The sequence below is a fragment of the Brachionichthys hirsutus genome, chromosome 4 (assembly GCF_040956055.1).
Source record: "Brachionichthys hirsutus isolate HB-005 chromosome 4, CSIRO-AGI_Bhir_v1, whole genome shotgun sequence".
NCBI classification, from domain to species: Eukaryota; Metazoa; Chordata; class Actinopteri; order Lophiiformes; family Brachionichthyidae; genus Brachionichthys; species Brachionichthys hirsutus.
This window is the reverse complement of record NC_090900.1, coordinates 5,392,427-5,420,241: the sequence shown is the minus strand read 5'-3', so window position 1 is coordinate 5,420,241 and position 27,815 is coordinate 5,392,427. Positions and strand designations below refer to the sequence as shown.

Genomic DNA, 27,815 nt, shown 5'->3' with positions numbered 1-27,815 from the left:
TTATTCTTATTATCTTTGCTTTCTTTAATCAAATTAAATTCATTTAATTGTATATCATGACCCCATCACATTGTTCCAAAGTGACACATAAACAACAACCTTAAATAATAAATCGTGACCTGCTCTGCCCAATCTGTCTTACACGTCCTCCATGAGTAGTCAAAGAAGACATGCGCCACATCCTGCCTGCAGGGCCACATGTCACCTTGTATAACCCCCACATTTATTCATCTTTTGCAGTTACCTCATGCCAGCACTTGAACATCAAATAAGGTTGAATTCAAACCAACTATACAATGAAGAAAACAAATTTATTGAATCTTTAATTCTCTTTTATGCACAAACACATGTAGTCACAGGGTCACACTTTTTACAACAATTCCAAGCATTTTTACAGCATGCTTCTTTATTGCTTTGAGAGGAAGCTGAGGATTGGCTGAGAAAGGCAGAGAGTTTCTGTGACCAATGAGAAACAGCACCACATCCAAAAGCCTACACACACACACACACACACACACACACACACACCACTCGAGGTATTCACACTGAAATGCACACTGACAATTATGAATTCCATATACAAACCATTTGTATGCCTTTACAGTCGTGCTGTGTTTTTTCCGGCAGCAACTTTGTCCTTGTCCCTCATTTATAGTCCAAGTTCAACAAACTGATACCAGAGCTGTGCGTCCATTTTTACAGTTAAGCTCATTCATACAATCACATAAGAGTCTCTCTCTCACACACACAACACACACACACATACACCTGCTTCCTATTAAATCCAGTAGATTGCAGGGAAATTGAGGGGGAGTGTTAAACACACACATCCATCTATCTCCCCTCTGTTCACGATAATTACACACTTCCTGCTCCACAATCCCTCTCTGACAGCTAATACTCCGATCAGGTCTATGTTTGTGTGTGTGCGTGTGTGTGTGTGTGTGTGATTAAAGACTGATTTGCAGGTCCATGCATTTGAATTGCTTTATAAGAGATAAAACAGATTCACCACTTAATCTGATTAAATATACGACAGACATTGAGATTTAAAAGAAAATTACTTTCCACTGTTTCTCTGCATGTGTTTTAATGTGTGATATATTCTTCCTCCTCTGGGGACAAGTCTGTCCAATATATATATATATAAATGTTTTATCCTAAAGGTACAGTATTTAATGTCATTCATTCAGGTGTATCTCCCTATGTCCCCTCCCGCTGAGACTGGATTTGTTTGTGTGTGCTTGTGGGCGTGGCCTCACACAATTTGCAATCATTTTGTTTTACATGAAGTAGATGCTGTTCAGTTTCTGCATTCTGTTTGTTACTCAGTCAGTACTTTCTCACTTCTTGTACTCATACCAGTACGTACTTGTGTTCAGGTTCTTATTGTCAGCCCTCGGGAGCCAAAAGTTTTCTGTCTCAGCGACATAAAATGTATCTTTGCTCGCTCTCGGAAACCGTTAACATCAATCGTCTGCTCGCTCCAGCCTAACTTACTCCAACCACGACAATTATTATTAAACATAATCTCTGGCCTCTGAGTCTGCTTCTTGGTCCAAGACATCATTTCTTCACAATATCTTTATATAGCAAACAACTGTTTGCTAAATTCTTGTTTTTTCATAAAAGAAAATTCTTCATCATTATAGATTCTAGAGTAAAAGTCATTCTAACTTAAGCTGATTTACCTGGGGATGCAGTGTTATTAAAACGAAATATGCTTTGCAAATCTCACAGTTACTCAAGCTCTAATGCTATCTATCTACCAAGCAAGGTGCAGCAATTTGGGCTCCAATGTCAAGCTCATGGTCCCCTCAATAAAAGAGACAAACGGGGCAGAGAATTGGAAAGAAACTCTTTTTTTAATGGTTATTTGTGCGAAATTTGACTCATTCTGTTCATGTAATATCCATATTCCCTTACATATTTCCAGCAAGTCTTGGGCCCCAAATACTGAGCTATTTGAAAATAGAACTTTAAGGAGTTGCAGCCGGTCTTGGAGGGTCAGTTCAGAAAATTGATTCTTATTTATTGTTAATATTATGAATATTCTCTCTTTAAATTGCATAAACCTGTCTCAGTGTCCACATCGGGAATGTAAGCGTGCATTCATATCTCCTTGTAAATCTTCTGTGTGTGTGTCTGTGCATTGATTCAGACTGAGCCTCCCTCAGAGCTCTCCTCCAGCCCTGTTTCTCATTAGGTGTCTGTCATGGTGCCAGAATCAATAAGCACAGATGGAAGAAATGAAAAAAAAAAAATCTCTCCTCTTTGTGAATGGGCAGATCATTAGCAAATTCCAAAGTGTTTACCGTCATCACAAAGGAAAGACCCTCTTGGACTTTACTGTAGTATTATCCATTTCTACCTTTGTTATTTCCTTTATGGCCTACAGTTTAAAACCTTCCTCCTTAGTTCAACGTGTTGGAGACATCCTCTGCTCCAGTTTTGTTTATCATTTATTCGCTCAACACTCTCAGATACAGATGAAAATATTTAGTTAAGAGTTTCTTTCTGTCTTTCTCTTTCCATCTTCTACCCCCCCCCCCCCGCCCCCACGTCTAAAGATTTAGATTTTCCATATGTTGCTGCATGTTTTCTAGCAAAGACAAACATAATAGATTCAACACAGAGTTGGGTGGTGTGTGTGTGTGTGTTGGCGTGTGCGTGCATGCCACCAGGAATATATTAAACAAAAGGAAGAAAGGATGACAGCATCCAACCTCAGTTTGTCATCTTCAGTGTCAACGGCCGTACATCATGCTAACGTGTTGCATGTGCTTGGCCCAGTCACAGCAGCCAGTCACACACAGTCCCGTCAATACAGCAGCAATGAAGGCAAAATAGTGGGTGCTGGGGGGGGGGGGGGGGGGGGCAGCAAGATAGATAGAGGGAGTGGAAAGAGAGCGACTGAAGGCAGGATAAATGCTTCCAGTGTTAGCGGAAGAGGGGAGCTTATGATATGGCTTGGCAACATTCCATTGCACTCGTCTGTAACGCAAAGAAAGAGTGGGTGGGTTGTCCAACTCCACAGAATAAATGATGCGAGGGGAAATGGGAGTAAATAACATCAGTCATTATAATTACTCTCATACGGCTACTCTCGTCGACCATTCTCCAACGCCCCCCCTTCAATCTCTACCTCCTTCCATTTTCCATCTGTCTTTGGTCCCAGTCTTTTTCTTCTGTCCCCACTCGATGGCCTGATTATACCTTTTACTTCATCGCTTTCTCTTTCTAGCCATCGCTGCCGAAGTGCATTTCCTCTTCTATGAATAATAAAAGGTGGTCTGAATACCATGGGAAAAATGTCAAGCGCTGGAGACAAATAAGACAAACTGCCTAGTCCTGGCCAAAAGTAGTATCAACGGCCAACTGTAATAATAATCTTGGCAAAGCAACAGAATTTTTTTCCTGAAGGCGATGAGAGACAATCTCTTTGACTGGACCTCTCTTGCGAGAGAAGACCTTGAACTTTGCTGCATGTTTAATGAAGTGTATCAGCGGGTTCTATGAATTCAGCGTGGCTCCCTCGCCTTCTTGGACGTTCAGACCGGTGCTTCCTCATCCTCGCTCCCTTGCCCTGTCGGAAGATTCCCAGTAATCCGTAATCCAACATGTTCAAAATAAAAAGCTTTCACAGAGGCTTGTCATTGTTGCTGTGTTGGTATGTGATAATATTACTGACTTTGAGACTCAGTTTAGAGCTCATCTCAGAATCCGAATCAGGCATGATGTTATACTATCTTGAATTTAACATATTATTGAGCTTGTCAGAATATTTGTTAAGCAAATAAACAGCACAGCTGAAGCTTCAGGGGGTTTTTACTTTAATGTCACCGCGACTTTTGGATGACAAACGGAATATTAATCAAACAATTTTCAAGATGTCGAGCCAACATGTTGGAAAATTGAGTAAGTGATTGTCGGAATTCTTGTCTATCTTGTTTTGAACAAAGGCCTGGTGCTCGATGCTAGCATGTAAATTCTGAAATGATATTTTCTATGCATTAATAAGAATGATAAATGAGCAGTCTTCTTCATTCTGGATCAAGATTAAGTAGCACGACACTTGAAGAACACTCCTGGAACCATTAAATTAATAAAATAAAATAAAATTCACATGCCATTCATTTACTACATTTAAATGTCTTTTATATGTTTCGTGTGGTTTAGTTTTTAGACATATTTTACACTTTCTAGACTATTATATCAATGAATCAATTTCACCACTGGATGCTGCTTTCTCAATTTCTTTTTATCAATATTGTAATTTGTATAGTTATTTGTTTTTCATTCGTATCATCATCATCAAGGTGTCATTCGAGTTGAAGGACTGAATTCCAACTTTAATCGCTCTCAGATGTCTAAATACATGGAGAAGAGGGAGAAAGAGAAGATGCTCCTCTCCAATATGTCAAACGCTGAACATGCTTCTCACGTCATTCTCATAAGGACTACGTTCTTGTTATTCACCACTGCAGCCTGTGGAAAATTGCTTTTTTTCTTTTTAAAGTCTGAACGCTAAGAACTTGGAACTCACATTCTTTTGGATCGCTCTTGCAGGAAGAAAGCACTCCCTCTGTGGAAGATAAAAGCCAGCCAAGTCAAACGGGTTTCTGGGTGGGACTGATCACCAGCACCAACACTCGCCTAACACCACCCACCTTGACTGACTGCTGACAGATTAGAAGAGAATAAAACTAGATTAGAAGCCGTGAAATATGCCTTGTTTTGACATTGGCGTCTCCGTGGAGACATGCCGCATGGCACCATGGTTCATTTCTGACTGAAGTATTTCTAAACATTTTAAATAAATTGTTTTTATGACATCATCTTATTTGGTTGCCAGGAGATCTTACCGCTGTCTGTTTGTCATCTTCATCGCAAACTGCCGAAGCCTGCAGGAAGATCGGCATGAAATACTGAAAGAAGGCGCGAACAGCTAGCCTGCACAAAGTGAGATAAAATGTGTTTACCAGCATCCATTTTTACTAACAAAGTGTATCCAATGCAAAACTACATTTGTGAAATCAACTTTTAATAATTTTATAATTCAACCAATTTTAATGCTACTCTATCACTGTCACTCTTCGGCTTGTACACACCTTATTGGAAGCAAACAGAAAAACACACACAGAGGAAGCAGAAGCCAATGTGAAGTTGAATCATTTTCAAGATGTCGTGTTGAGGAGAGTACGCACTTTGAGGGTTTAGCTCTGCTGGCAGGTGACGATGGACAAGCCTTTCAGGGATCAAGGTTAGAAAGAGGGACATATGGATGGAAAATGAGGACTGGAATAGAGGAATCAATAATTCCTTTGGCACATCAGAAAAGAAAAACCCTGAATGAATTACAGAAGGAAGAATGAAAAGAGTTCAGTACATATCCGCTCTTTTTGTCGCCCAGTCTGGGCAGAGCGCCACGGCAGGTCACTCCGCCAGTCAAGAAGGGAAGGAACTTCCCTAATTGCCTCCTCTCTCTCTTGCTCTTTTGTTCTCCCTCCATTGCCCCCCCCCCCCTTTTCTGTAGGTAAAGGAAACATTCATTAACAACCTGGAACTCGTTAGCTTTAATAACGCACTCCTCACATTATGTGTAGCTCCACCGAGGGTAGCTCAAGTGAGTGAGTCTAGAGGTGAGGGGCAAAAGGGTAAAGCAGGTCTGGAGGAAGGGTTGATGTCGGTTTGGTGTGGGTGAACATGAGAACCATGTCGTGACATGCTGCTATCTTCTGTTATGGTCTAGATTTTATAGTTCTCAGTGCCTCTTTTTGTATTGCATGGGAAAACCTGCATCGGTTTCTGGCTTTGCTCTGTGTCCTCATTAGGCAACAGACTAAAAATGTCTCATCCACTTAGGAAAGTTAAAAACCCCAACACACAACACCCTGCCACCACCCAGCTTTCCAAACACACCCTGTCGTACGCAAGATGTCAGTCTGACTCTTCTCACTAGTTGGACAGCAACCAGTAGATCAGTGCTCCTTCTGGGCTTTAAAAATATAATAACATGCCTCAAGCTTGCCTCGAACCACTGATCCAGGGTCAGGGAGTTCTTCAACCTCCTTGAGGGTCCGGTTGAAATTGTAGTTGAGAAAAACCAACCCTCTATTTTATAGTTAGCCAGTACTGAAAGGACATATTTGGATATTTGTTATTTCAAACTATGTTGCAAGGCATGAGGTTTATTTGTCTTCTCGATGCATGTTAAGTGCATGGTGGCATGATAATAAATAGCTACCCCCCCCCCCCCCCCCCCCCCCCCCCCCCATGCAGCTGACATGCCACTCTCCCTCATTCCCTCATGCAGCAAAGCCACACACACTTTTTCATTACTGCAAATAGGCCAGCTGTATTGTAACTACAACCAATTTCCTTGCAGTCTATAAAGCTGTCAATCAAAATCATACAGAACAGGGAGCGGAGGTGGGGGGGTTGGGTGGGCCAATTGGGGAGGGCTGCTGGCCGCCACACCAGATGTCAAGAGTACACTGCAGGACACACCAGACGGAAGGAGGCTGGTGGAACGTCGCGTGCGTTTACCTGTTGGCATGCTCGGTAGGGTAAGAACAGACATATGTTTTGGACATGCATTTAGGAGTTCATTTAAACAGTGTGTGAAGGAGCATATGTAAAGAAAGTAAAGGAATAGTTTAATATTCCAGAAAATGGAAATACTTCTAAAGCTAGTATCCCCTGAACAGTAAAAAGAGCCATAATCCATGTCAATTAGCTTTATGGGCTATGCTTCCCCGACTTTAGTCTTTGTTCTAGGCTAAGCTGCTGCTGCTGGCTCCAGCTTCATGTTACAATGTAGGCACTATTATTATAAATGTTGTCATTGAACTAAACTAAAGCAAAGAAATGTCCGAAAGCACAAAACCATTCAGAAACAATCAACTGACAACCAGGCCACGGAAACGTTTTGATGTTTTTCCATTTATTAAAGTTATGAACAAAGAGACAAATAAGTTATAATATCTTTATTTGTTAGAATTCTATCAGTGTTTGAACATTAATATTTAGAGCGCTAGTACAATTGTCTACTTTCATGGCTAGCCCTTGACAAATCCAAAGAAACAGCGGATCGTAACATAATACTGAAGGGGAGGTGTCGATGTTGTCTCACAAAAAGTCAAATTGTGCACCTTATGGTTTTTCTGTTATGGTATATCATTACATATAAACTCTTTAAAAATATACTTCTGTCAAATATCTTGACAACTACTATGTACACTACAAAAATAAATTTCATATAAATAAATTATATGGCATACATTTATCTTTGTAACTGAAAACAAAATACATCCACGTCGACCAAGACCAAAATGGCAGTCTGGAAGAACCAATGATTTTTTTTTTTTCCTTTTAAAATCCTCTAAGAGCTATGATGAGACCTGTAGTGTAAAATGTTATATACTCTTTTTTGTTTTTTCCTATTTAACATTAGTAAGCACTTTATACAGATCAAACTCCATTAATGTAAAAACATTAAACTGTAATAGTGTTGCTGTGTGTTTTTTTTCAATAGACATAAAAATCCCTGCATTTGTTATCCACTGGCATCACAACAATAAGGAAAGAAAATAACAACATATTTTATGTTACAAAAATATAAATATCGCAATCGAACATTGAAAACAGAAACAACAACAAAAACAAATGAAACGGTTGCCATCTGTGATTCTCTCCACTACTGCCAATGTGACATCGGGAGGAAACAAAATGAAACAAACAAGAAAGCTGGAATGTGGAGGAGGTGAGCGATGGGGCCAACGGTGGCCTGTAATGAGTGAGTGTGTGTGGGGGACGGGACGTTCATGTACAGGTGGACCTCACTTAAGGATGGCGTTACTTTCCAAAGACCCCGTCGCTAAACGAAACTCTCGTTGATTGACAACCTGGACAACAAATTGTGTGGTCAAAAAGCTGTTTTCCCTGCAATGCGTCGCTTCCTGTTTATATCCCGCTGGGAGAGGCTTCAGCAACACCCGAGACCCGGAAGGTGGATAAAGAGGACATCCATGAACGTAAACATGTGTGTATTTGCATACGTATAGGCCATTTATACTGTACATATATGTAACTTTAGCGACATAACTCGTTCTGTCGCTAAACACATGCTTTTACATTTCGGAGTCGTCGCTAAACGAGAACGTCGGTTAAGTGAGGCCCATCTGTAGTCATGCAAACATGGACACACATATAAACTGGCCATTACTGGTAGTGAGAGGGATTGGCAGTGTAAACTCTGACCCCTGAGGATCCTTGGCTGTGCCGTTTGGCAGTGGAGGGGAGATGTCTAATCGCTGTCATGGCGTCACGTTGTGCGTTTCTATTAGCTGAGGACCAGCTATCGTTAAAAAGGAGGGCTGAGACGGAGTGAGCGGATGGACTACAGCGCACGCATGAATGTTTTTACACTCAAATACATAGAAACACACATTGTCGGGCCTTGGGGGGGGCTTCGCCCTCGGCAGGCTGTGTGGACTAGCTTATCGGTTGGACAGAAATAAAGAGCTGCTTGAGGTGAGATATTTCTGTAAATGAAGTTCAAATGCAGTCAAGTGCCACGTTGAATGGGCTGGTACAGCATACAGTCTGAGCTTTAGCTTATCCACTAGACACAGCCACTCGGGGTGAAGAGCTGCACCCTGCGTTGACCCTGTTCCAAAAATCACTAATGTGAATGTCCCTGTAATGGTGCGAGTTTGTAAAAGGTCTGCTCTGGTTCGGAGCCTGCTGGAGTCAGACAGTAAAATACGAGCGGAGAGCAGCCTGACGGACAGTGATACGAAGCTGAGAGCAGAAACAGGTTCCAATGCAGAGGCGGAAACAAAAAGAATATATATTTATAATAAAAAATAAAAGAAAACAGCCTTTAAAACTTCTTCATATCTGCTCGTCTTAAATAGCACGCATAGCGTGTCAGGTTCAACAGTAATTGTTTCATAACTACCACAGGTTTGTGATAAAAAAAAAAGAGAATAGTTTACCATGCGTACCTCTATACAATAATAAACACGCACACATAGAATCATACCCCTGTTTGATCATTCTAACAATTTCCCTCACGTTCAGAGGAGTGTAAATGTTAGTCTGTTCTCGGGATGGATCGGATGTACAAGCCAGAAAATAATGGGGGCTGTTTCACATCAATAAGGCTTACTTACATACAACAGCACGCACGCACACACGCACACACACGCACACGCACACACACACACACACACACACACACACACACACACACACGCACAGACAGATCACTTCTTATGTTTTAAGAGATATTTGCATAGTTATAAATGAATGTGAATGCTGACGGGTACATTTTTTTTGTTTTAAATCTAACTGAAACAAATGGCACAGATACACAGATGAGTGAACAGTAATCAGAGATCTATCGCGTTCTGTCTCTCGCTCACACACACACACACACACACCATATAAAATGGCAGCCCCAGTCTGTTAACACGAGGAGTTGTATGTCTCCTAGAAATATAACTAATTTTTGTTCGTATTTACATATGTATACATCTTTTAAATATAGATAGACATATCTGAGAAAATATTCCACTGGGTTACAGTAAGAATGAGCACCATGACGGTAACACGGGTGAGTTTCTTGCTGCTCGGGCTGGGGGGGGAGGAGCCGGGCTGGTCCTCGCTGGGTCGGGCTGCAGCAGGACAAGCGTCACCTGCTTATTAATACAGAGTGGTCCATCTTTGGCCATTATACTTCCACTTCACAACTGAAAACAATAAAGAAGAATCAATCTTTAATCAAAAAATGCTGTTCCAAAAAAAAAGCCTTGTGACGAATGGATCTACTGAGGTGGTGCAACGCTTACTTCAGCTCGCTCATTCATCGCTGTTGCTCTCAGCTGTCTCAAATTCCAGATCTTGAAGCTCCATGGCCTCCACCTCGTCTCCACGGGCCCCTGTGTGAGTGTCCAGAGGGACATGAGGGTCCTGGAAGGACGGCTCTGGCTCCCCCGGCCCTGATGGGCAGTAACTATCCCTTGTAGTGCATCCTGGGTAAGAAGCTCGGGAGCTCTGGTTGGAAAAGGGGGCCGGGTGGACGGCGACAGTGACAGAGGCAGACGCTGTCACTGTAGTGATGGGTTGGCAGAACGGGACGGGATTAGCGTGGTGGTACGGGAGGTGGCGAGCAGTCTGCGGGTTGTGGGAAGGGTGAGCCCTCTGGCCTGCTGAGTGTTCTCTATGGCTGTGTGAGCCATAATTGCCCCCAGCCTCAGTAGCAGTTTCAAAAGCGTCCATGCGTGGATGAACTGGGGGCGGTACCTGCCAGTGCAGCTGGGTCTTGGGGTCCCTGCCGTTGCGATGAGTCACCCTGGGCTGGGGCCCAGGATCACAACCCTGACAGGATCCGAGAGGGTCGGGTTGTCTGGCTGAGCGCCGATGCCCCGATCCTGCTCTCCTTTCCTCCTCTGTCCTGGCTATTCTGCCCCTGCTGGTCTGGAGGTGGTACTGCTGCTCCTCAGCTCGAGGTTGTCCTCTGTGAGAGGGGAGGTTGTAGTTCTGCAGCTCCCGGCCGATGCCAGACACCGTGGTGTTGGAGCTGTACTCAGAATCGGACGAGTCTGAAGCTGCACCTGAGTTGGTGGTGGTCGCGGTGGTGTGGTGAGGACGGACTGAGAAGTGGACCACTTGGGAAGGGGCCTCTGGGGATGGCGTGGGTAAACTGCTACGACCATCGATAGGCGTCACCTGAGAGGCGAGAAGGCAGCAGTGAGTGACAGGAGAGACCCTATGGCACATCTTAAATTAAATTTACACTGTTCCTTATCAATAAAGTTTCGGCTTGTCCTGCCAGGGGTCGCCACAGCAAATCAACTTTCTTCACTTCACCCTGTCCTTTGCATCGTCCTCCCCAACACCAGCCACTCTCATGTCCTCCCTCACTACGTCCACGTATACTCTTATCAATAAGGTTTTACCCACGTTTATATATGCAGGTTAAGTGTTGTACCTTTTTTTGGGATCTTACCTCCGGATAGGGCCCAAAGTATGACAGCAATACTGGAAGCAGGACCAATCCGTTGAGCACTCCAAGAACTGCTAGGATGGCCAACACTGCAAAGAAATACCTGCAACACAACCCAGACAGCAGATGAATAAAGGAAGGAACAAGTTATTTAAAAGTAACATATAGCACATTTCATTCCACTTGTAAACTTATATTCTCACATTCTCTGAGATGCAACATCAAAGACATGGACTAAAAATAACAGATTCAATTGAGACAACTTGAAAATTGAGAAATTCCATGACCAGATTTACAGAAACACCAAATACAGAAACCAAGAGAAACAGGTCAGGTGAAGAAACAAAGAAAATACCTGAGCAGACCACAGAGGTTTAGATGTGGGGAGACATGTGGAAAGACTAACTGTTACACATGCCCGAAATAATACGTCCACAAAGACACCCGCCCAAGTCCCAAACAAACACGTACGAATATAAACCCCCTGAAGACGGGCAGGCATGCACTGTGGTTTTGAGGAGCCAAGCAGAAAGGTACCTTGTGTCCTGCCAAAGAGGGTTAGTCTTAAAGAAGCCACAGAGAGAAAAGAAAGGGGAAGCATAATTAGCCGGAGCTGGTTAATTCAAAGGCACTGAAGAAAAGGGGGGGGGGGGGGGGTACAGGGGGTGCGGGTACTCTCCCTTGGGTGTGTGGTGTATAAGCAAACATGGAGAAAACAAAGGATTGAGGAATGTGAAGTGTAGGGTGGAGGGGGTAAATGGGGGAGGAGAGGAGAGGCAAGTGAGGGGAACGTTGAAGGTTGGGGGGCACAACAGGACAGGGGCCTTTCTCTCTTCTACTGCTCTAAAAAAGAGAGGGAGGGGCAAACAAATGAAAAGAAAGGTATAGAATTTAAGCAATTTAGTCAAGGAAGAAGAGAAGGGGTCCTCGAGAGACCCCCCTCTCTTTCCTCCCCCGGTTGCTCTCTCTCTCTCTCTTTTTTCTACCTTGCTTCGTTCTCTCCTTTCCCTTCTGTCCAGTTAAGCCTCTGTGAAATTCCTGGCCACGCCGCAATCCCCCCCCCGTCTAATTAAATCTCCAGTGGATCAGGTAAGACCCCCCAATCGCCACCCTAAATCCCTTGCTCTCCCTCTCCAGGACACATTGATGAACCATGAACCCCTTTGACCGACTCCTGATTACGCTGTGTGTGTGTGTGTGTGTGTGTGTGTGTGTTTACACGTGTATTGTGGAGGAACCTCGAGTGAGTGGAGTTCTCATCTTCCTCGCATGGGCGGCCATAGCCTTAACAATGCCGCTACACTGTGTGGAAGCCTCCTACAGTTGGAGTCGGGGAACACACCCTGCTGCTCCAAACTAAATGAGGCTGTGTGCGTTATATTTAAAATATTTATGTCAAGAGATTAAAACATTTAATAGATTCATTAATTATTATCTGTAATTCATTTACGTTAATTTAATTAGGATTTACGTCCTAAGTGCTGCCTGCAACATTCGGTTTCGACCACCAGGGGGAGTATTGCTGTTTTCTGTTGCCAATCCAAATAATTAGAAAATAAAATAACATTAGGTCCATGTAAAGTGCTCTAAATTAATACATAAAAAAACCCAGTAAGAACACTTTTCTGAGCAATACAAATATTGAACACTGAACTTGTTGCTTTTCCTCCGCTTCAGTTAATAAAAATAATACAAGACCCATCAATTACACTGCTCGAAGTTAGCGCATCAAAAATAACATTGTTCATCATCACAAAATAAAGTGCTGGAACAGCATCCCACCTACAATGGGAGCCTATCAACTTGTGCTAAACAAGCCTAAACGCAATGACAGCCAATCAGTGTCCACTTCAGGGCGTCGCTGACTCTTCCACCAACAACTCAAGCACAAAAAGCCCAACGCATAAAAACAGATTTTATAAAAAAAAAAAGGCAATACAGAAACAGTCAAGTTAGAGATTAAAAATTAGATTAACGCGATTAAAAAACAGAATGCGCTAAATATGACTGTAATTAAATAATCGTAATTAACGCAATAATTTGACACCCATAATTTCAAACACAATCAGACCTTAGATGTGTTATTATATAAAAGTCACACACTCTTCTTATGGCCAGTTGTAATTTCAGTGACAAAAGCAATGATGCAAAATGCTTGCCCGCAAACTTCCCCCCACCCCGAGAGGAGACGATGATGAGGCAACGTCGGGGTTAAGGTTGTTAAATACAGAAATAAAAGAAGAAAGTAAATGTAGTTGAAAAAAATTAAAAACGTAATTGTCATGGGAGACCATTTTGTTCATCAGGTGCCATGTGCAGCAGCAGTTTTGTTTTTGCCATTGCGTTGAATGAGGTAGGATCCACCATTGGCCCATATCGCCTGCCACGCACCCACACATACACACACACATCCTCCACCTACAGAATATCGCAATTGCTTCTGTGCCATCACTATAGTTGGCATTTCAATACACACCAGGAGGGTTAAATGCCACGTCACCTACAGATCCCCACACATGCACGCACGTGTACACACACATGTGTGCAAGCCGCATACCAGGCTGAGTGTTTAGAGTGAAAACACTCAGAGGGCTGATGGGGGAGTCAGGGAAACATTTATTTCAGTGCAAGCAGAAAAATACGAGCCGGGCCTGTTGTTATTGCGCCGCAGCTTTGTTTGCTCAGACAACAGCAGAACCTCCAAATGAGAACCGGGCCCGAGCCAGAAACTAGAGCGCACCACTGGAGGTGAGGAGAGAAGGCCTATAAGGCCTCCCTGTGTCTGTGTGTATGCATGTCTGATATATGTGAGTCTCTTAGTGTGAGGGCGATCACTGACAGGCGCGCCATCACTGTATGATTACAAGGTTGGGAGCAAGTTGGTGTGTGTGTGTCTGTCTATGGGTGTGTGTGTGCGTTGATGACGTTGCACATACGTGTGTGTGCTTGCAGATCATAAGCGTTATCCTTTCATGGACATGAAGGTGCAGGTCAGCTGCATTTCACGGCTGCATCGGCTCCTTTGAGCTCACTGGAAACTTCTCATAACACTTTCATGCTTGAAAATGTACAGAATCGTTCATTTTCCATCCTCGTATGGCGGCTGGCCAGTAACCGTCTGTCTGATCGTCACAATAGAGCACCACACAAAAAAAGGAGCCCCGGACACAGAGGCCCCACGGTGTGTCTGTTTTAATTTCCACAATTACCCCCTAGCTCCACACACACACACACACACACACACACACACACCATTACTCCTTCTCTTGCTATAAATGTCTAGCTGAGGTAGTTAAACTAGCCGAAGGAGATTACAAAGGCCCAAAGACTTTCTTGTTATCTCTCACTGCTCTTCACTCTCTTTTACTTTGTCTCCCTCTGCTTCCCCTTTTACTCCCTCTTCCTCCTTGTTCTTCCGACCTTCAAATCCTCATCATCACCTCTATTTCTCCTAAAATGTCAGTTATGAGAGTCACAAAGGAGGCAAGAAAAAAAAAAAAAGGGGGGGGGGGGGGGGAGTATGTCAATGGTAGCTGGAAAAAGAGACCGAGGGAGGGAATGAAGGATGAAGGCGAGGAGCCTTCATGCATGATTGGTGTCTTAGGTAGATTCCTGTGTGACGTACACGTTGAGGCTTGGTCTCAACGGTCGACTGAGGCCACACAGTAACCTTTGCGTGAGCCCGTATATGTGAAGATGAACTAATGTGGAATTTTTCTGATCAGGTTTGGATCTTATAGTCACCTGACAATGAAGTCAAACTCCGAGCCAGCGAGCATCAAGACACCTAATAAGGTGGAAAAGGCTCCGTCGAGCACCGGAGCAAACATGTGCTCCAGCGCCAGCACCGCCCGCTTGTGTCGATCCCCTATGGCTGTCAGGAACGCCTGTAACAAACACACACAAAAACATTCAAAACATCTCATTCTCAAGTGTGTCACTGGAAAAAAAACCAAATGTAAAAAGAAAAACAAAACTTCTCAGCATTTCTAGGAGCTGAGAAAAAATGTTCCAAGAATTTAAGTTGATGATAACCAATCTCTATGATGATTCTACTATTGCCTACCAGGGCAACATGGACAGTGAACTCCACGCCAATGCCCACAGAGGCGATGAGAATGACCACAGGAACAGCACTCAGCTTGATTCCCATTAGCCCCATGAAGCCAAATAGCTCCACAGTCATGAGAGACAGCACCAAGACCTGCAAGGGAAAGGAGGCGCCAATGTTAGGAAGAAGGGCACGAGCCCATCCACAGCTCATACACAGTCTGCTCAAGGTGGGGCAGGTGCATCATTATTCCATCCCGACAATCTGCACAAAGGCAAATAAGGTGTGTGATGCCTGATGTTGTACAGGGACCCACACCTGGAGGGTTTAAAAAAGAAGCAAATATAGCAAAGAGGTTCAAAGCAAAGATCACACAGCATCACTTCCTGTACACAAGGATCCATAGAAATGGCTGAAAAGAGTAGTGTCTGTGTGTCATTTCATGAATGAATGAATGATAAATGAATGAATGAATGACCGTTGATACAACAGTGGTACTGTGACGTGTGTTTGCCGTTCCTGAAAACGCTGTTGTCGTAAAAAAGGACAACCAAAACACAGAAGGTTCCCATTTTTGTCTTTCTCACAGACACGTGAAGAAATAACGATAGAAGTGTGTGTGTGTGTGTGTGTGTGCTGGGAGCAGATGCCAGTATCAGCTGACAAGTGTCAGGTTACATGGGGCCCAAATCCTTTGAAGTGGGCCAAGGTGGGTAGAGGAAGAGCCACGCAAAAGTATGCATGTGGGTGTGTTTACAATAAACATGGGTAGTGTGTGTGTGTACATGAGGTTTTTGCACTAAAGTGCCTTTTAGGGGAGCTGTGAATATACTGTTTAAAGTTACTACTAAACATGGTTGTTAGAAATGTAAGATCAGCTCTAAGCCAATGGACACAGACAGGAAGCGAAAACCAGATCATAAGCGATCGCCATAAATGCAGCGGAGACCGACTGCGATGATAAATATGAGCAGAGTCAATATATGCATGAATGAACTGGCACAGTTTGTTACAAGCAAGAACGATGGGATGGGATGACGGGAAACACATTTCAAGCAGCGTCACCCTGGCGTGCTGGGAATGAGACACAAGACAACAACCTCTCAATCCGCCATTTAAGCAGCTGTTTATGTTCAAAAAGTTATTTTTGTAGTAAATAGAAATCCATATTTTATTTACTTACACCCCCCCCCCCCTTGTTTTTTTGTTCCAGATTTTGTTTTTTGTTTTTAATCCAATCCATGACCCTAAAACTGTGACAGAATCCGAACCATGAGTTTTGTGATCTGCTGAACCCCAAATCAAAAACACAGTTTAAAACAAGCCGTCTTTGTGCTTCAGACCAAGCACAAACCGAATAGCTGAGAGGGTTTCCCGTTTTAAGACTGGTGGTGGTCTGACCGTGGACACAGTGAATGGTTAGACTTGATGCCGCTGCATAACTCGTCTTTTGATCTTGCTAGTAAAGCCTGCAGGATGAACATGAGGTCTCCCCTCCTTCCTTTAAGGGTTCGGGTGGCCTGGCCACTGCCTGTCGTAAACACAACCCATCACAGAGAATACCCAGAGCACTCTGTGTGCGTGTGTGGGTGTGTTACTGTGTGAATTATGTACCTGCATGTCTACACATTCAAGCTGCATGCGTGTGTCTGTGTATGTGAATGTTTGTTTGCATTGTGCATCCCTGGAAACTGCTCCGAGAGGAGACTGGGGGATTTTTTTTAAATAGGTTTAGAGTGGGAGGAAGTGGCCGAAGCCTCTTTGTGTCCTCTCCCACTCAATTTCAGCGTCGGTGTCTAGCAGTGTCAGACTAGACTAAACAGAGGACCCTAACAAAACACTGGTGACCGGGCCTGCAATAACACAGAGCAGCCATTTCTCCTCCCCAACACTCTGCTCTTTGAGATGCTTTCAGGACCACACATAAAAACCAGGAAACAAAAGACAGCGCAGCTTGGAAAAAGGGTTTCTGTGTATAGTTTTTCTAACTTCAGTTGACAATTCCCTAATTCTAACAGAAAATATTTGTATACATATTAGATCTGGTGCCCTCAGATCTTTCTGATTGACATTTCTGCTCCACCATCAGTTTCCCTGTAACTCCCTCCCACAAGATATTCATAACATTGATCCTCTTTATACCTTTAAATCCTGATTGAAACTATTATTTTATCCAAATATTCCTACATTTTTTTTTTATATACTTTTATTTATCAAATGCAAGATGGACGTAAAGTGCAAACGTACAGTTACATTTTTCCTTTTTTTAAACACACAACCAAATGAACACCCACCCACCCCCCAACATAGTAAACTAGAAATAACAAAGTATGAACAATACTCGTACATAAACACAGTGGCAATTTTGATTCATTTTTTTTTTTTACACACTGTGTTTCATAATGCCTTGAAAGGTGCCCGTAAGTAAAATGCATTTTTATGATCTGTTGGAACGAACACTCACAATGATACCGGCGGTCCACGGGTTGAGCAGGAAGAGGGCGCAGACCAGAAAGGTGCAGGCAAGCACAACACTTATGGACAAGAGCAGCCAGTGGCGCAGACTAACATACTGCTCCCAGAACAGGAAGGGGTATCCATTCGGGTAGGATGGTAGGCCTTGTCGGCTGTAGTTGGTGCAGATGGCCCGCACGCTCTCGATGGCCTCCACAAACTGCGGCGTCTCCCGGAGCCCGTTGAGGTAGAAGGGGAACTGTGCGTATTCGATGGGCTCAGCAGCCGGGACTAGACGGAGAGACGGTGAGAGGATAGTTCATTTTGTTGGATAGAAACTGTTCTTCAATCTGCTGTACCATCATTATATCAATTTTATTTAGACCTCGTGCGGCAGTGGGTGACGGTTTTACACTTTGGGGGCCTTGGATGCCACAGGGCTGGGCCGATGATGACATTTTTAATTCAAGATTACTGAGGAATGCTTAGGAAGAAGTAAAAATGAAATAAAAGTCATCTGCAGATGATATTTGACTTTCCTGATTAACTGATCATTTTAGTGTATCTGCAGAAACAATCTTCAAATCTTTAGCCAAACCAATATCCAACTCTTGTTCAAAGAGTAGCTACTTCTGTGGGCGAATTTGAGCGAGTTGTGTGTGTGTGTGTGTGTGTGTGTGTGTGTGTGTGGTGGTGGTGGTGAAGCAGTATGAAACAGAGCTCCATTGACTCAAACCCAGCCAGTCTGTGGCCCAGCCTGCCTAATGAGGGCCTATCAGTTCCAGACACAGCAGAGTGTCAGCGCTAACGTTGATTCACGGTAATTACAATGTCAGAATCTGCCATTACCACACCCTAAAGTTAGCATTGCCACGTTAAGCATTATATAGATGCATAAATACGCCTACCTGCCTGTCACTGCAATGTGAAGTCGTATTTGGTGTTGCACCAAACTGTGTATCCAGTCAGCTTTGTGATTTCTGCATAATTAACAACACATTGCTGGTTGGGCTAAAAAAATAAATAAAAAAATCTCAAAATGTTTCTATCAATCTGTATCGTGTTTCTGATAAGAGAACATGCGTTGGGACTTTTTGCCGCTGCTGAGTGTGTTTATTCTCCAGTAGTCCCTCCAGGGTCAGGCAGGAGCACTTGCTAACATGCTTCGGCCCATTATAATCTCAGCCATAAATTTCCATTAGGACACCGGTTGGCTTTCGGCCAACCCAGATCTGCTCCGGGGAGCTCCCACACAGCCAAGCACTTCACGCTGCTTATCCATACCCCCCACCCATAAAGGACTTCCTGCTTGTTATCCAATTGTGATTCCCACCCAAACCCAAGTCTACCCTTGTTATCCAATCATTTTCCTCTCCTCTCTCCTTTCCAATCGCAGGTTAGAATCAAACAACATGACTGATTTATTTTTATTTTTATGTGATTTACAGTCCGAGTGTGTGTGTGGTAGGGAAATGAGAACAGGGTGTGTGTTGTGTTGGGGTCAGTGAGTTTTAATAATGTGCTGATGTGTATGCGTGTGTGTCCAATACTAGGGCCCCATGGTAGCCAGGATTATAGCATGCACCGCAGGCACCATTAGGAGAACCACAGTGAGCTGTATCTTGGTCCCTGGCCTTGAAACCTGAGATCGCCCATACGTTCACGTACGTGCGTACACACACACACACACACACACACACTGCAGTGGCGCATTAAAGTCTACTACCTCTCTTAGAGGTAAAAGGAAGAGAAGGAGCAAAAACTCAAGCCACAAGATGTAAACATGGCTTACATGCAGCAGCCACCTTATAAAATCTAAACTAAAAAAACATTCTCTCAGCCAACCCCACAGAAGTTTGGCTTCAAATTTCAACAAGACTTTAGCAAACAATATTTGTTCAACTGTACCATGTAGCAGGTTTGAACTTTTTAACATTTCAAATTAGCATTATGTGTCAGAGCAAACAGCATTACTTTTGAAATGTCCCTTCCTTGCGTCGGAGCGGAGCGTTCCGTTACGGTAACTCACTGCTGAGGCGTGTCTCGGGCATGGAGTCGGTGCGGTCGTGGAGCCACTCAGGAGGGTGTGGCCGAATATTGGCCTGCGAGGCGGCGTAAGCCACGGGATCATTGCTGACCCAGGCCGTTAGGTAGATGTAAAAAGCTGCTGGGTTGATGACACCGTCTGCGTCCACAAGCCTCTGACGAGTCAACTGAAGAAAAAAAAAAAACCCAAAGAAGAGATGGCTCAATGACAGTGCCATGGCAACGCATGTATATTCTGTTCTGCTGTTTCTGCAAATGCCATTTTAGAGGGGCGAATTATGACCAGTCTGAGATAAATATTTCAATTTGAAGTAGCAAATCAAAGCCTTCCCTTAAGCGTGCATTGGGCCATGAAGACTATTGTGGAAGAACATTCTCCAGGTGAGCTGACCACAGAAACCACGTCTTATTTATACACACGCACGAGTGCAAGAGAGCGTCTCAAACTCAGAGCCAAGTATTAGACTCCCTCTCTTGCCAACCAAAAAAAAACAAAAATCAACAAGTATAACACGGAACGTCTTTCTGAAAATTCCCGTACTTCTCATTACAGCTTCCCAGAATTATCATGCCACATTAAAACATGGAAAACGTTGAATCAGCTTCCCTCTTTACACACAGTAGATATTGGCTGGCTAACCTCAGTCCCCGGCTATTCTGAATATATTCCTGTCAAGATGCAGCTGCTGAAGACGAAGGCAAATCTGCTGCCAAGTCCTCTTCATTCCAACAGCAGACAGTTTAGAAAACCTACTGATGTTTGTTGCATGAGACAGTAATATGACATCTTGGCTGCAGGGTTTTTCCTATCATTATAACATTTGCACACTGGCCATACGTTTTTCATGGCATTAGCCAAATTAACAGAAGAAAAGCCGCTGAGTCTGAGTTTGGTCATTTATGATCCAGCCAGCTCTGCGTCCTCTCCTCTGTGTGTTAAACCGTTATTGTACGCCACTCTGCCACTCTTTTCTAGGAACCATAAATCCCTTCTTCACACAGGCAGGGAGAGTTTCGGAGGTGATGCTGGAGTTATGGGGTTATATGGTGGATGAAGAAAGGGCTAAGATTTTTTTTGTGTGTGATGGGGTTGGGTTAGGGTTAGGCTGGCTTAGCGTAACAATAAAAACAAAATTGGCTTGAGTCGCCGAGCACGTCTGTATGCAGTTAACCTGATTGTTAACACTGAAGGAAATGCCACCCAGCAAATGTAGTAGAGCTATAAAAGTAACACAACATCTGTACAAATGTTGCTCACGCTTGCTTCTCCTAACCCCTACGGTGATGATGATGATGATGAATATATGTATTAGATAGAAAGTTAGAGTACAAGTACAGTCACACAGTAGCATGTATTACAGTACAAGTACAGTCAAACATCCTGTCTAAGAGGAGCATTTCAAAAAAGCCCTTGCGGTCTTGTTTCCGTTGAAAGTCCTTTGTACATAAATCATCAATGTTTAACAATACCAATAACATAAAAATAAAGTACTCCACAGATGCAAAATAACAATAACTGAAGAAGACACATATGTACAACGTAGGTGGACAAAAAAAAGGGGGGGGGGGTATTGATCCGGAGAGAGTTGTGATGACTATCTCCGTTTCTGCCCCCCTGAAAGGTGAGTTTTTAGGGCCGTCCTGAAGGAGGCCAAAGAGGTGCGTGTTTTGAGGGCAGGAGTCAAACAGTTCCACCCTTGGGTGGCAGTATTGTAAAAAGATGACGGTTACCCAGAATACCCGGCGCCACGCATCAACCCCTCCCTGAAAAGATTCAAACGCCCTTCGTAGCATTAGCATCCGTGTCGTTAGCACTTTCAAACTTTCCTCCTTCTGTAAATTCTCTCCGAGGCTTTTGTCTTCCTCTCGTAAAGCCGCACACAGACAACTCTCAGGCAGAGGCCACCAGGGACAAATGGTCTCCCGCCACGCAGAGAGACGCTAGCAGGGACAGATGAAAGGCAGATCAAAATAAAACATCCAGCTTTTCAAAATACGCCTGGATGGAAGAAGATCTGGTCCTCATTTTGGGAAGGAAAAAAATAAAAACGGCTACTGCTTTTATTGTATGCAGCCCTGTCAAAACATACAAATGCTGTTTCAACAGGACCACCTGCTTCAGCGTTGGGGTGAGGGGAGAACAAGAAAGGTAGTTTGGGCAGGAGTTTGTGAGAGATTCCAGTGGGTCTGGGTTGAATTTAAATGCGGGATACGCAACAACTGCATGTCTTCAGGCTGTCGCGGTGAGGCAACGCTGCTCCGCTGGCGGCCCCGCGCACCTCACGGCAAATTGTTTCCCTCCCAGATGGAGGAAATGATGTCACACTGCCGCGCACAAATCCTTCCTCCACTTCCTGGCGGCTAGATGGATGACAGGAGTCGCACATCGCGGGGGGGGGGGGGGAAGCTTTCATTCTGATATGAACAAAAACTAAAACTCTAAACTCTAAATATACATAAACACATGAGACAGAGGAGCTATACGCCAGAATGAATTATCTTGGAGGAAAATGATATCAGTGTTGACAAGGACATGGCTTACTGTGTGCAGAAATCCCAGCCAAGAATTCTGTTGCTATTTCTCAAGTGCCTTATCTTTCGTTTTCACGGTGTCCTGCCAAAGAATGCAGCCGTGCATCCATTTTTGTGATTTCATAGAGTTGGTACTGAACTGAAAACAGTGTTGAAAACCATGTCTAGCTGCACGGACACGATCTAGCCCCTCATTTCCTCCACCACGCTCTGGAACCTTTGGCTAGCTTTCTTAGCTGTTGACTTGAGTCACTGTTTGATGTCAAACACCCTCAATAACTCTCGGTTTTATGCAACTTCTTTTGTGGAGAACTTAAGGAGAACTCTTGTAAATACAATGTCGTGGACTTCTCTTAACACTTGTGATGACATCTGGGTGTTTTCTACATACATTACGTAGGATGTCAGGTGCAGCGCTGTAGCTCTAGCCTCTCGTGGGTGCACATACTTTTAACATAAATCAAGCAACACTACTTTTGCATGGTGCTTTGGATTACTGAAAAGAGAGCTTTTTTTTTTGCATCGCTTTTTAACATTCGCAGCTTTTTTTGGGGGGGGGGGGCAAACCTGCTTCATTGTTTTTTTACACGTGCTTCTTGATTTTTAAATGCATTAACTGAGGATATGTCCGAAACAGTTGCCAACTAGCTAAATTTATCTTACGTGAATGTGAATAAATTAGCTTGCTTGAAATGTGATAAATAAGAAAAATCAATTTATCAACATCATGAAGCAGGATGTAAGCCAAGCACTCGCACCATCTGGCCAATCAGGCGCAGGTCTGGCTAACCCTCAGCGACCTGGAAATTAATAAACTATCGGTCACGTGGTGCTTGCAAGGTTAAGAAAGAGGAGGGGGAAAAGAAAAAGTACAAGAGAAAACAAGTAAAATGTTAAAATAAAAGATTAGAAAAAAATAAATACTAGAATGCTATTGGTTGCCACTACCCCTTAAGGCCCATGAGGTAGATTATGTTAACCGTTTATTAAAACTGGTTATTGCTGTAGGGTATAAACTGTTCCTGAATCTGTTTGTCCGTGTTCTGATAGATCTGTACCGCCGGCTTGCCGGTAACAGATCGAACACTGTGAGCTAAATTTAAATCACTTTTTTTATGACATGAATAATCGACAAAGGTCTATGATCCGTAAAATACCTGGTTGAAGTTGATAGGCTTCTCCCGACGTCCAGTCTGCACCAAAAGCTTGTATGCCAGGACTCCATCATCAGAGCCATCCTTGTAGCTGTTAAGGGTGATGCGTCCGGCATCCCAGTCCTTGTCAAACGCCTGTTGCAGTCCTGCAAGGAACCACAGCCCAACAGATCGGTTAGATGTTTGAAGAGTCCCTGCTAGCTTCATGTTTTCCACCGCAAGACGCTTCTCTCTCAAGAAATAAGACTCATAACCCACCCAGCATATCACGGCACAGCAGAATGACCCCATAATAGGCTTGCTTGATTTAATACAATAACTTGGTTCCATTCTCAACCACCAAAGAAGACTTCAAAAGTCTGAAATCTGCTGCTTTTGATTCAAAGCGATCATTAGGAGATATATCAGTAACATGTGTTTCCCTCTTCCACTGCTCTCTAATCCATATGTGCATCACTCCCCTCCTCTCGGCCCTCCCCCCAAGGCCCACGCTGTGGTCCATCTGTGGGAGATGTTGTTTTGGGTCTCGTTCCTTTGGCCCGTCTGGCTCCAATTTGTCCCACTATTGCAGTGAGCAGTATCAGAGACAGTTTTCCCTCTCTCACCCACACACTCTCTGTGTGGGTCCCAGCCAGCTCACTCACACGTTCCATCCTTAGAGGCAAGTCCTCGAGTGTTTCCCCAACGAAAACGGGCCCTTTCTTTGAAAAGTTTTTGTTTAGTGCCGCTTTATTACTTTAGGAGCTGTCAATCTCTAGTACCAGCACACTATCAAAAGGGGAATCCTGCCATCCTACAGTCATTGAATGTCACATTGTGCACCTTCATGTAGATTCTTTAGAGTGTATTGTACATAAACTATGCATTGGTGTACATATATAAATATGTACAATTCATAATAATGTGCTGTATATATTAATATATGTAACATTACAAAAAATATGGCTCCTGCAGATTCAAGACAAAAGGCAGTTTAAAGGACAAAAAAAATTACCTTTAAACTGGTGCATAAGGAAATAATTCATTCCCATGATTAAACCATCTTGAACAGCCACGTTAAATTAGGCATGGATAATAAATCGGTATCATATTGCTTCACCTGACCCACACCAAACAGTCCCCCCCCCTCTGTGTGATCTACTCTAATATGGGTATAGTTTAGGTAGTAATTACACAACAAGCTCAATTTTACCTTGTAACCAGTCCCTCATGTAGTGAAGCCACATGCGTGGCAGCTGTCCGCTGTCTTCCTTCAGAACGTAGCGAACAGTGTGGAACCTCTGGTGGAGCTGGTGCAGCAGAGCCTGGTGCTGGGCGTAATCGGCCCGCTGCGTCACCACATACATGTTATAGAAGGAGAAGAATTTGAACTGGGCGCCGATGAAGTCGTACTCGCTGGTCTCTCTGGGCACGATGTCCGTCAGCTCGAGACCGTCCCTCACCTGGGTGGTCCCGTACAAACTGACTCCCAGCAGGCAGAGGAAAAGCACAATGACAACCACCTGCAGAATAAGAGGACGGAGCGTCATCAATCAATTCACCGCACAGCGAGAGAGGACAGCTTCAGCTTGGACTAATTACTGCTTTAAATTGTTTTTGCGTGTTCTGAATGGGTGAAAATGAAAAACATGGGGAAAGAAATGCATGATCTAAGGTGGATGTCCTATTCCAAAAGATGCACAAGACAAGGAACACAAGCATCCATATGCAAGAATCCCAATGTCTCGACGACCAAAAGTAGGATCATGAAAAGTTGATTTCATTAAAAGGTTTGCCTTTACGTCACTGAGCAGTAATGGAAATGCATGGATACGTTTTGGTAATGTGGAAAAAACGACTGACAGTGTAATGAAAAGGCCGACATTTTTTAATAATGTCATGGAGAGCCCGCGAGATGATTTCAGCTCTGGAAGGCTTTAAGGCATCGGGCCACCCACCCGACTGAGGTCAGACTGTATGTGCACCAGTGTGTGACTCAGATAGGACACGACCACAACCGCTACCCAAGATTTCCTCGTACTTGCTCTGTGACTAATCCTCCTGTTCAAATTATCGCCACAGCTATAGTGAGTCAGCGCCAGCGCACTTTTACCTCCCACAGAAGCTTTTCCCTTTGACTTCCAGTTCTACAAACACCTGCACAGAGAAGCCAAGCTCACCTTGGTGGTGGTCTGCAGAAGGAAAGGAGCATAGTGCCTCTCTGCAAAGGAGGCCAGAGTCCAGCGGGAGCAGGGAGCTTCCAGCCACCGCAGCCGCAATGATCCTTCTCCGAACTGGGACAATAGGTCCCGCGTGGAGCTGTTGTTCTCCGGAGTCTGGCCGGTAGCTGAGAGCACGTCACCATGAGGAACTGAGCCAGCAGGAGGATAATGGGAGAAGCTGGCGGAACCTCCAGACCCCCCATTAGCACAGCTACCACTGTTGTTGTTGCTGTTGTTGACATTGCCGTGGTTGCTGCTGGCGTTGCCGCCGTGATAGTCATTGCTGGGGTTGCTCCTGGTTGGGGCCGTGTTGATAGGCTGCACAGATATCTGGGATCTGGGTTCGGCTGTGGTGTAGAAGGCCTGAGTTCGTGGGTCGTACTCCGTCCTGAGCTGCACCGTGGACTGCATGGTAATTTGGGTCTGCTGTGCAAAGCTGTGGCTGCTGTAGGAGGGAGGGGGGCTGCTGTAGTTGGGGGCAGGCGTGTGATACGAGGGTGGAGGGGTGCGGTAGGAAGGGGGAGGGCTGTAGCGACTCCCGTCAACCCCATCCAGGTACGCATGAGGCTCGATCTGGATCACGCGATTGGCACAAGGGCTGAAGGGATGAAGACATAAGAAACCGTCAGACTTTCGATTGAGAAAACTGATCTTGTTTATTCCATCAGACACTCAATTTTGCTAAATTTATTTCTAAAATTGCAGTTTGTGGTGTTTTAAGGCCTTTTACAAGTGAATTGTGAATCAATTCTCCCTTCCTTTAGCACACACGTGAGACCAAAGTATTTATATTTGCGTGCACACCTGTAGAAGCAGCAGAAAATGTCGAAACGTCTGTCTTCTCGTCGATAGAGGTCCATGCTGAGGATGGCGGGGAAGATGAGGAGAACCATTGCGAAGTTAAACACCACCACCACTGCAGCCTGCAAGACAAACACAGAACCTTGAGCTACGTTTTCAGAGAAATGGATCGACCGCTGGGCAAACTGCTGAAACAGTGACGGAGGGAACAGATCTGGGACTCTAAAAAGGTGGATGCATGAGCTGACAATCATGGCTGTGTTAGCAAAAAATGTAATTGAATGCAACCCAATTCATAATCCTGAAGTTCTACACGTTTCTGAAGATGTTGCCTTAAAGAATTATAGTCTTCACGCAAACGCTGGGAAGTCTTCAATATACCTGACAATAACACAACTGGAATAAGATGGCGTCAAGGAAAAATTGCCTTTCGACACATTTTCAGTTCATTTTAAGACAAAGAAAGTGAGTGCGCGGAGAAAAAGCAAGGCATGCGTGAGTGTGTGTGTGTGTGTGTGTGTGTGATGGAAGTCAGTATAGTGTTGTGGTTAACTGGTTGAATGTGGCACACTGGAGAAGAGGGTGGGGGGTTGGGGTTAGGTTGGGGCCCTGCCCAGAGTATAAACTGTATTTTGCAGCATTGCCAGGCCACCACACACACACTCACACACACACACACACACACACCTAAACACATATATACACCCAATCCCGTGTGTGTGTGCCAGACCACCCAAGCAACCAGAGGCCCGCGGGGCTGGAGGTGATGAGCAGGCGCTGCAGCTCTACAGACAACACACACCCCTTACACAATCACTCACCAGTATCTACTGCAAGCTTCAGAAAGTGTACGGCCTCCTATGAAAGCCACACCTTACAACCAGCCACACACACACACACATCCTCACCCCCTTCATTCCTCAGCTCACTGCGCCATCAACAAGAAAGAGAAATAATGTGAGAAAAGGAAAAAAACCTTCTGGAAGCGGAGTAGAACAATCAATTCTCGATTGGCCCACTAATATCCAGACAGATACAGTATGATTGCACTCACACACACAGCGACCGCTAGCTGACCCCACAGAGGGAGAGGAGATTTATCACCGCATCTGTCCTCCACGCATGAGTGTGTGTGTGTTTGTGCAGACATCTGGGCAAGATTCATGTGTTTTTGTTGACACTGAGAGAGAGAGAGATGAAATCATCTAGGCGTTGACCACAGGAAGTTCTTAACGTTAATAGTTAATAAGGATGCACGCGTGTGTGTGTGTGTGTGTGTGTGACTCGCTCCTTCACTGTATGTCACAGAATCACGAGTGTAAAGTATGCATGCTATGTGTGTGTGCGTGCATGTGTGTCTTTTAAGACGGTGTTTGTGTGCGCAGGATGGATTAATCTCAAGGGGTAAATGGATCATGTTTGACAGACTCGCTGTACTAAAGCCATCCATCCACACATGCTAATATTGTACTCACTGTGGTGACATCTTGCCTCACTGTGTGTGCGTGTGTGTTCCGTGTGTGAGGGAGAGATTCCTAAGCCAAGTTAACAACATAAATTAG

The 27,815-nt window shown here is 44.2% G+C and overlaps 1 protein-coding gene across 1 annotated transcript in view; it reads right to left on the bottom strand.

Annotated features, from left to right (window-relative positions):
* Positions 1-9,858: 9,858 nt before the first annotated feature.
* The window catches only part of ptch1 (patched 1), a 30,414-nt gene continuing 12,457 nt past the window's right edge, over positions 9,859-27,815 (bottom strand). The window contains 10 exon segments of the mRNA XM_068760810.1: positions 9,859-10,737; positions 11,018-11,117; positions 14,759-14,901; positions 15,081-15,218; positions 17,530-17,810; positions 19,549-19,732; positions 23,255-23,397; positions 24,444-24,753; positions 25,411-26,050; positions 26,257-26,375. Of these exon segments, the coding sequence (XP_068616911.1) occupies positions 9,859-10,737; positions 11,018-11,117; positions 14,759-14,901; positions 15,081-15,218; positions 17,530-17,810; positions 19,549-19,732; positions 23,255-23,397; positions 24,444-24,753; positions 25,411-26,050; positions 26,257-26,375 (2,937 nt within the window).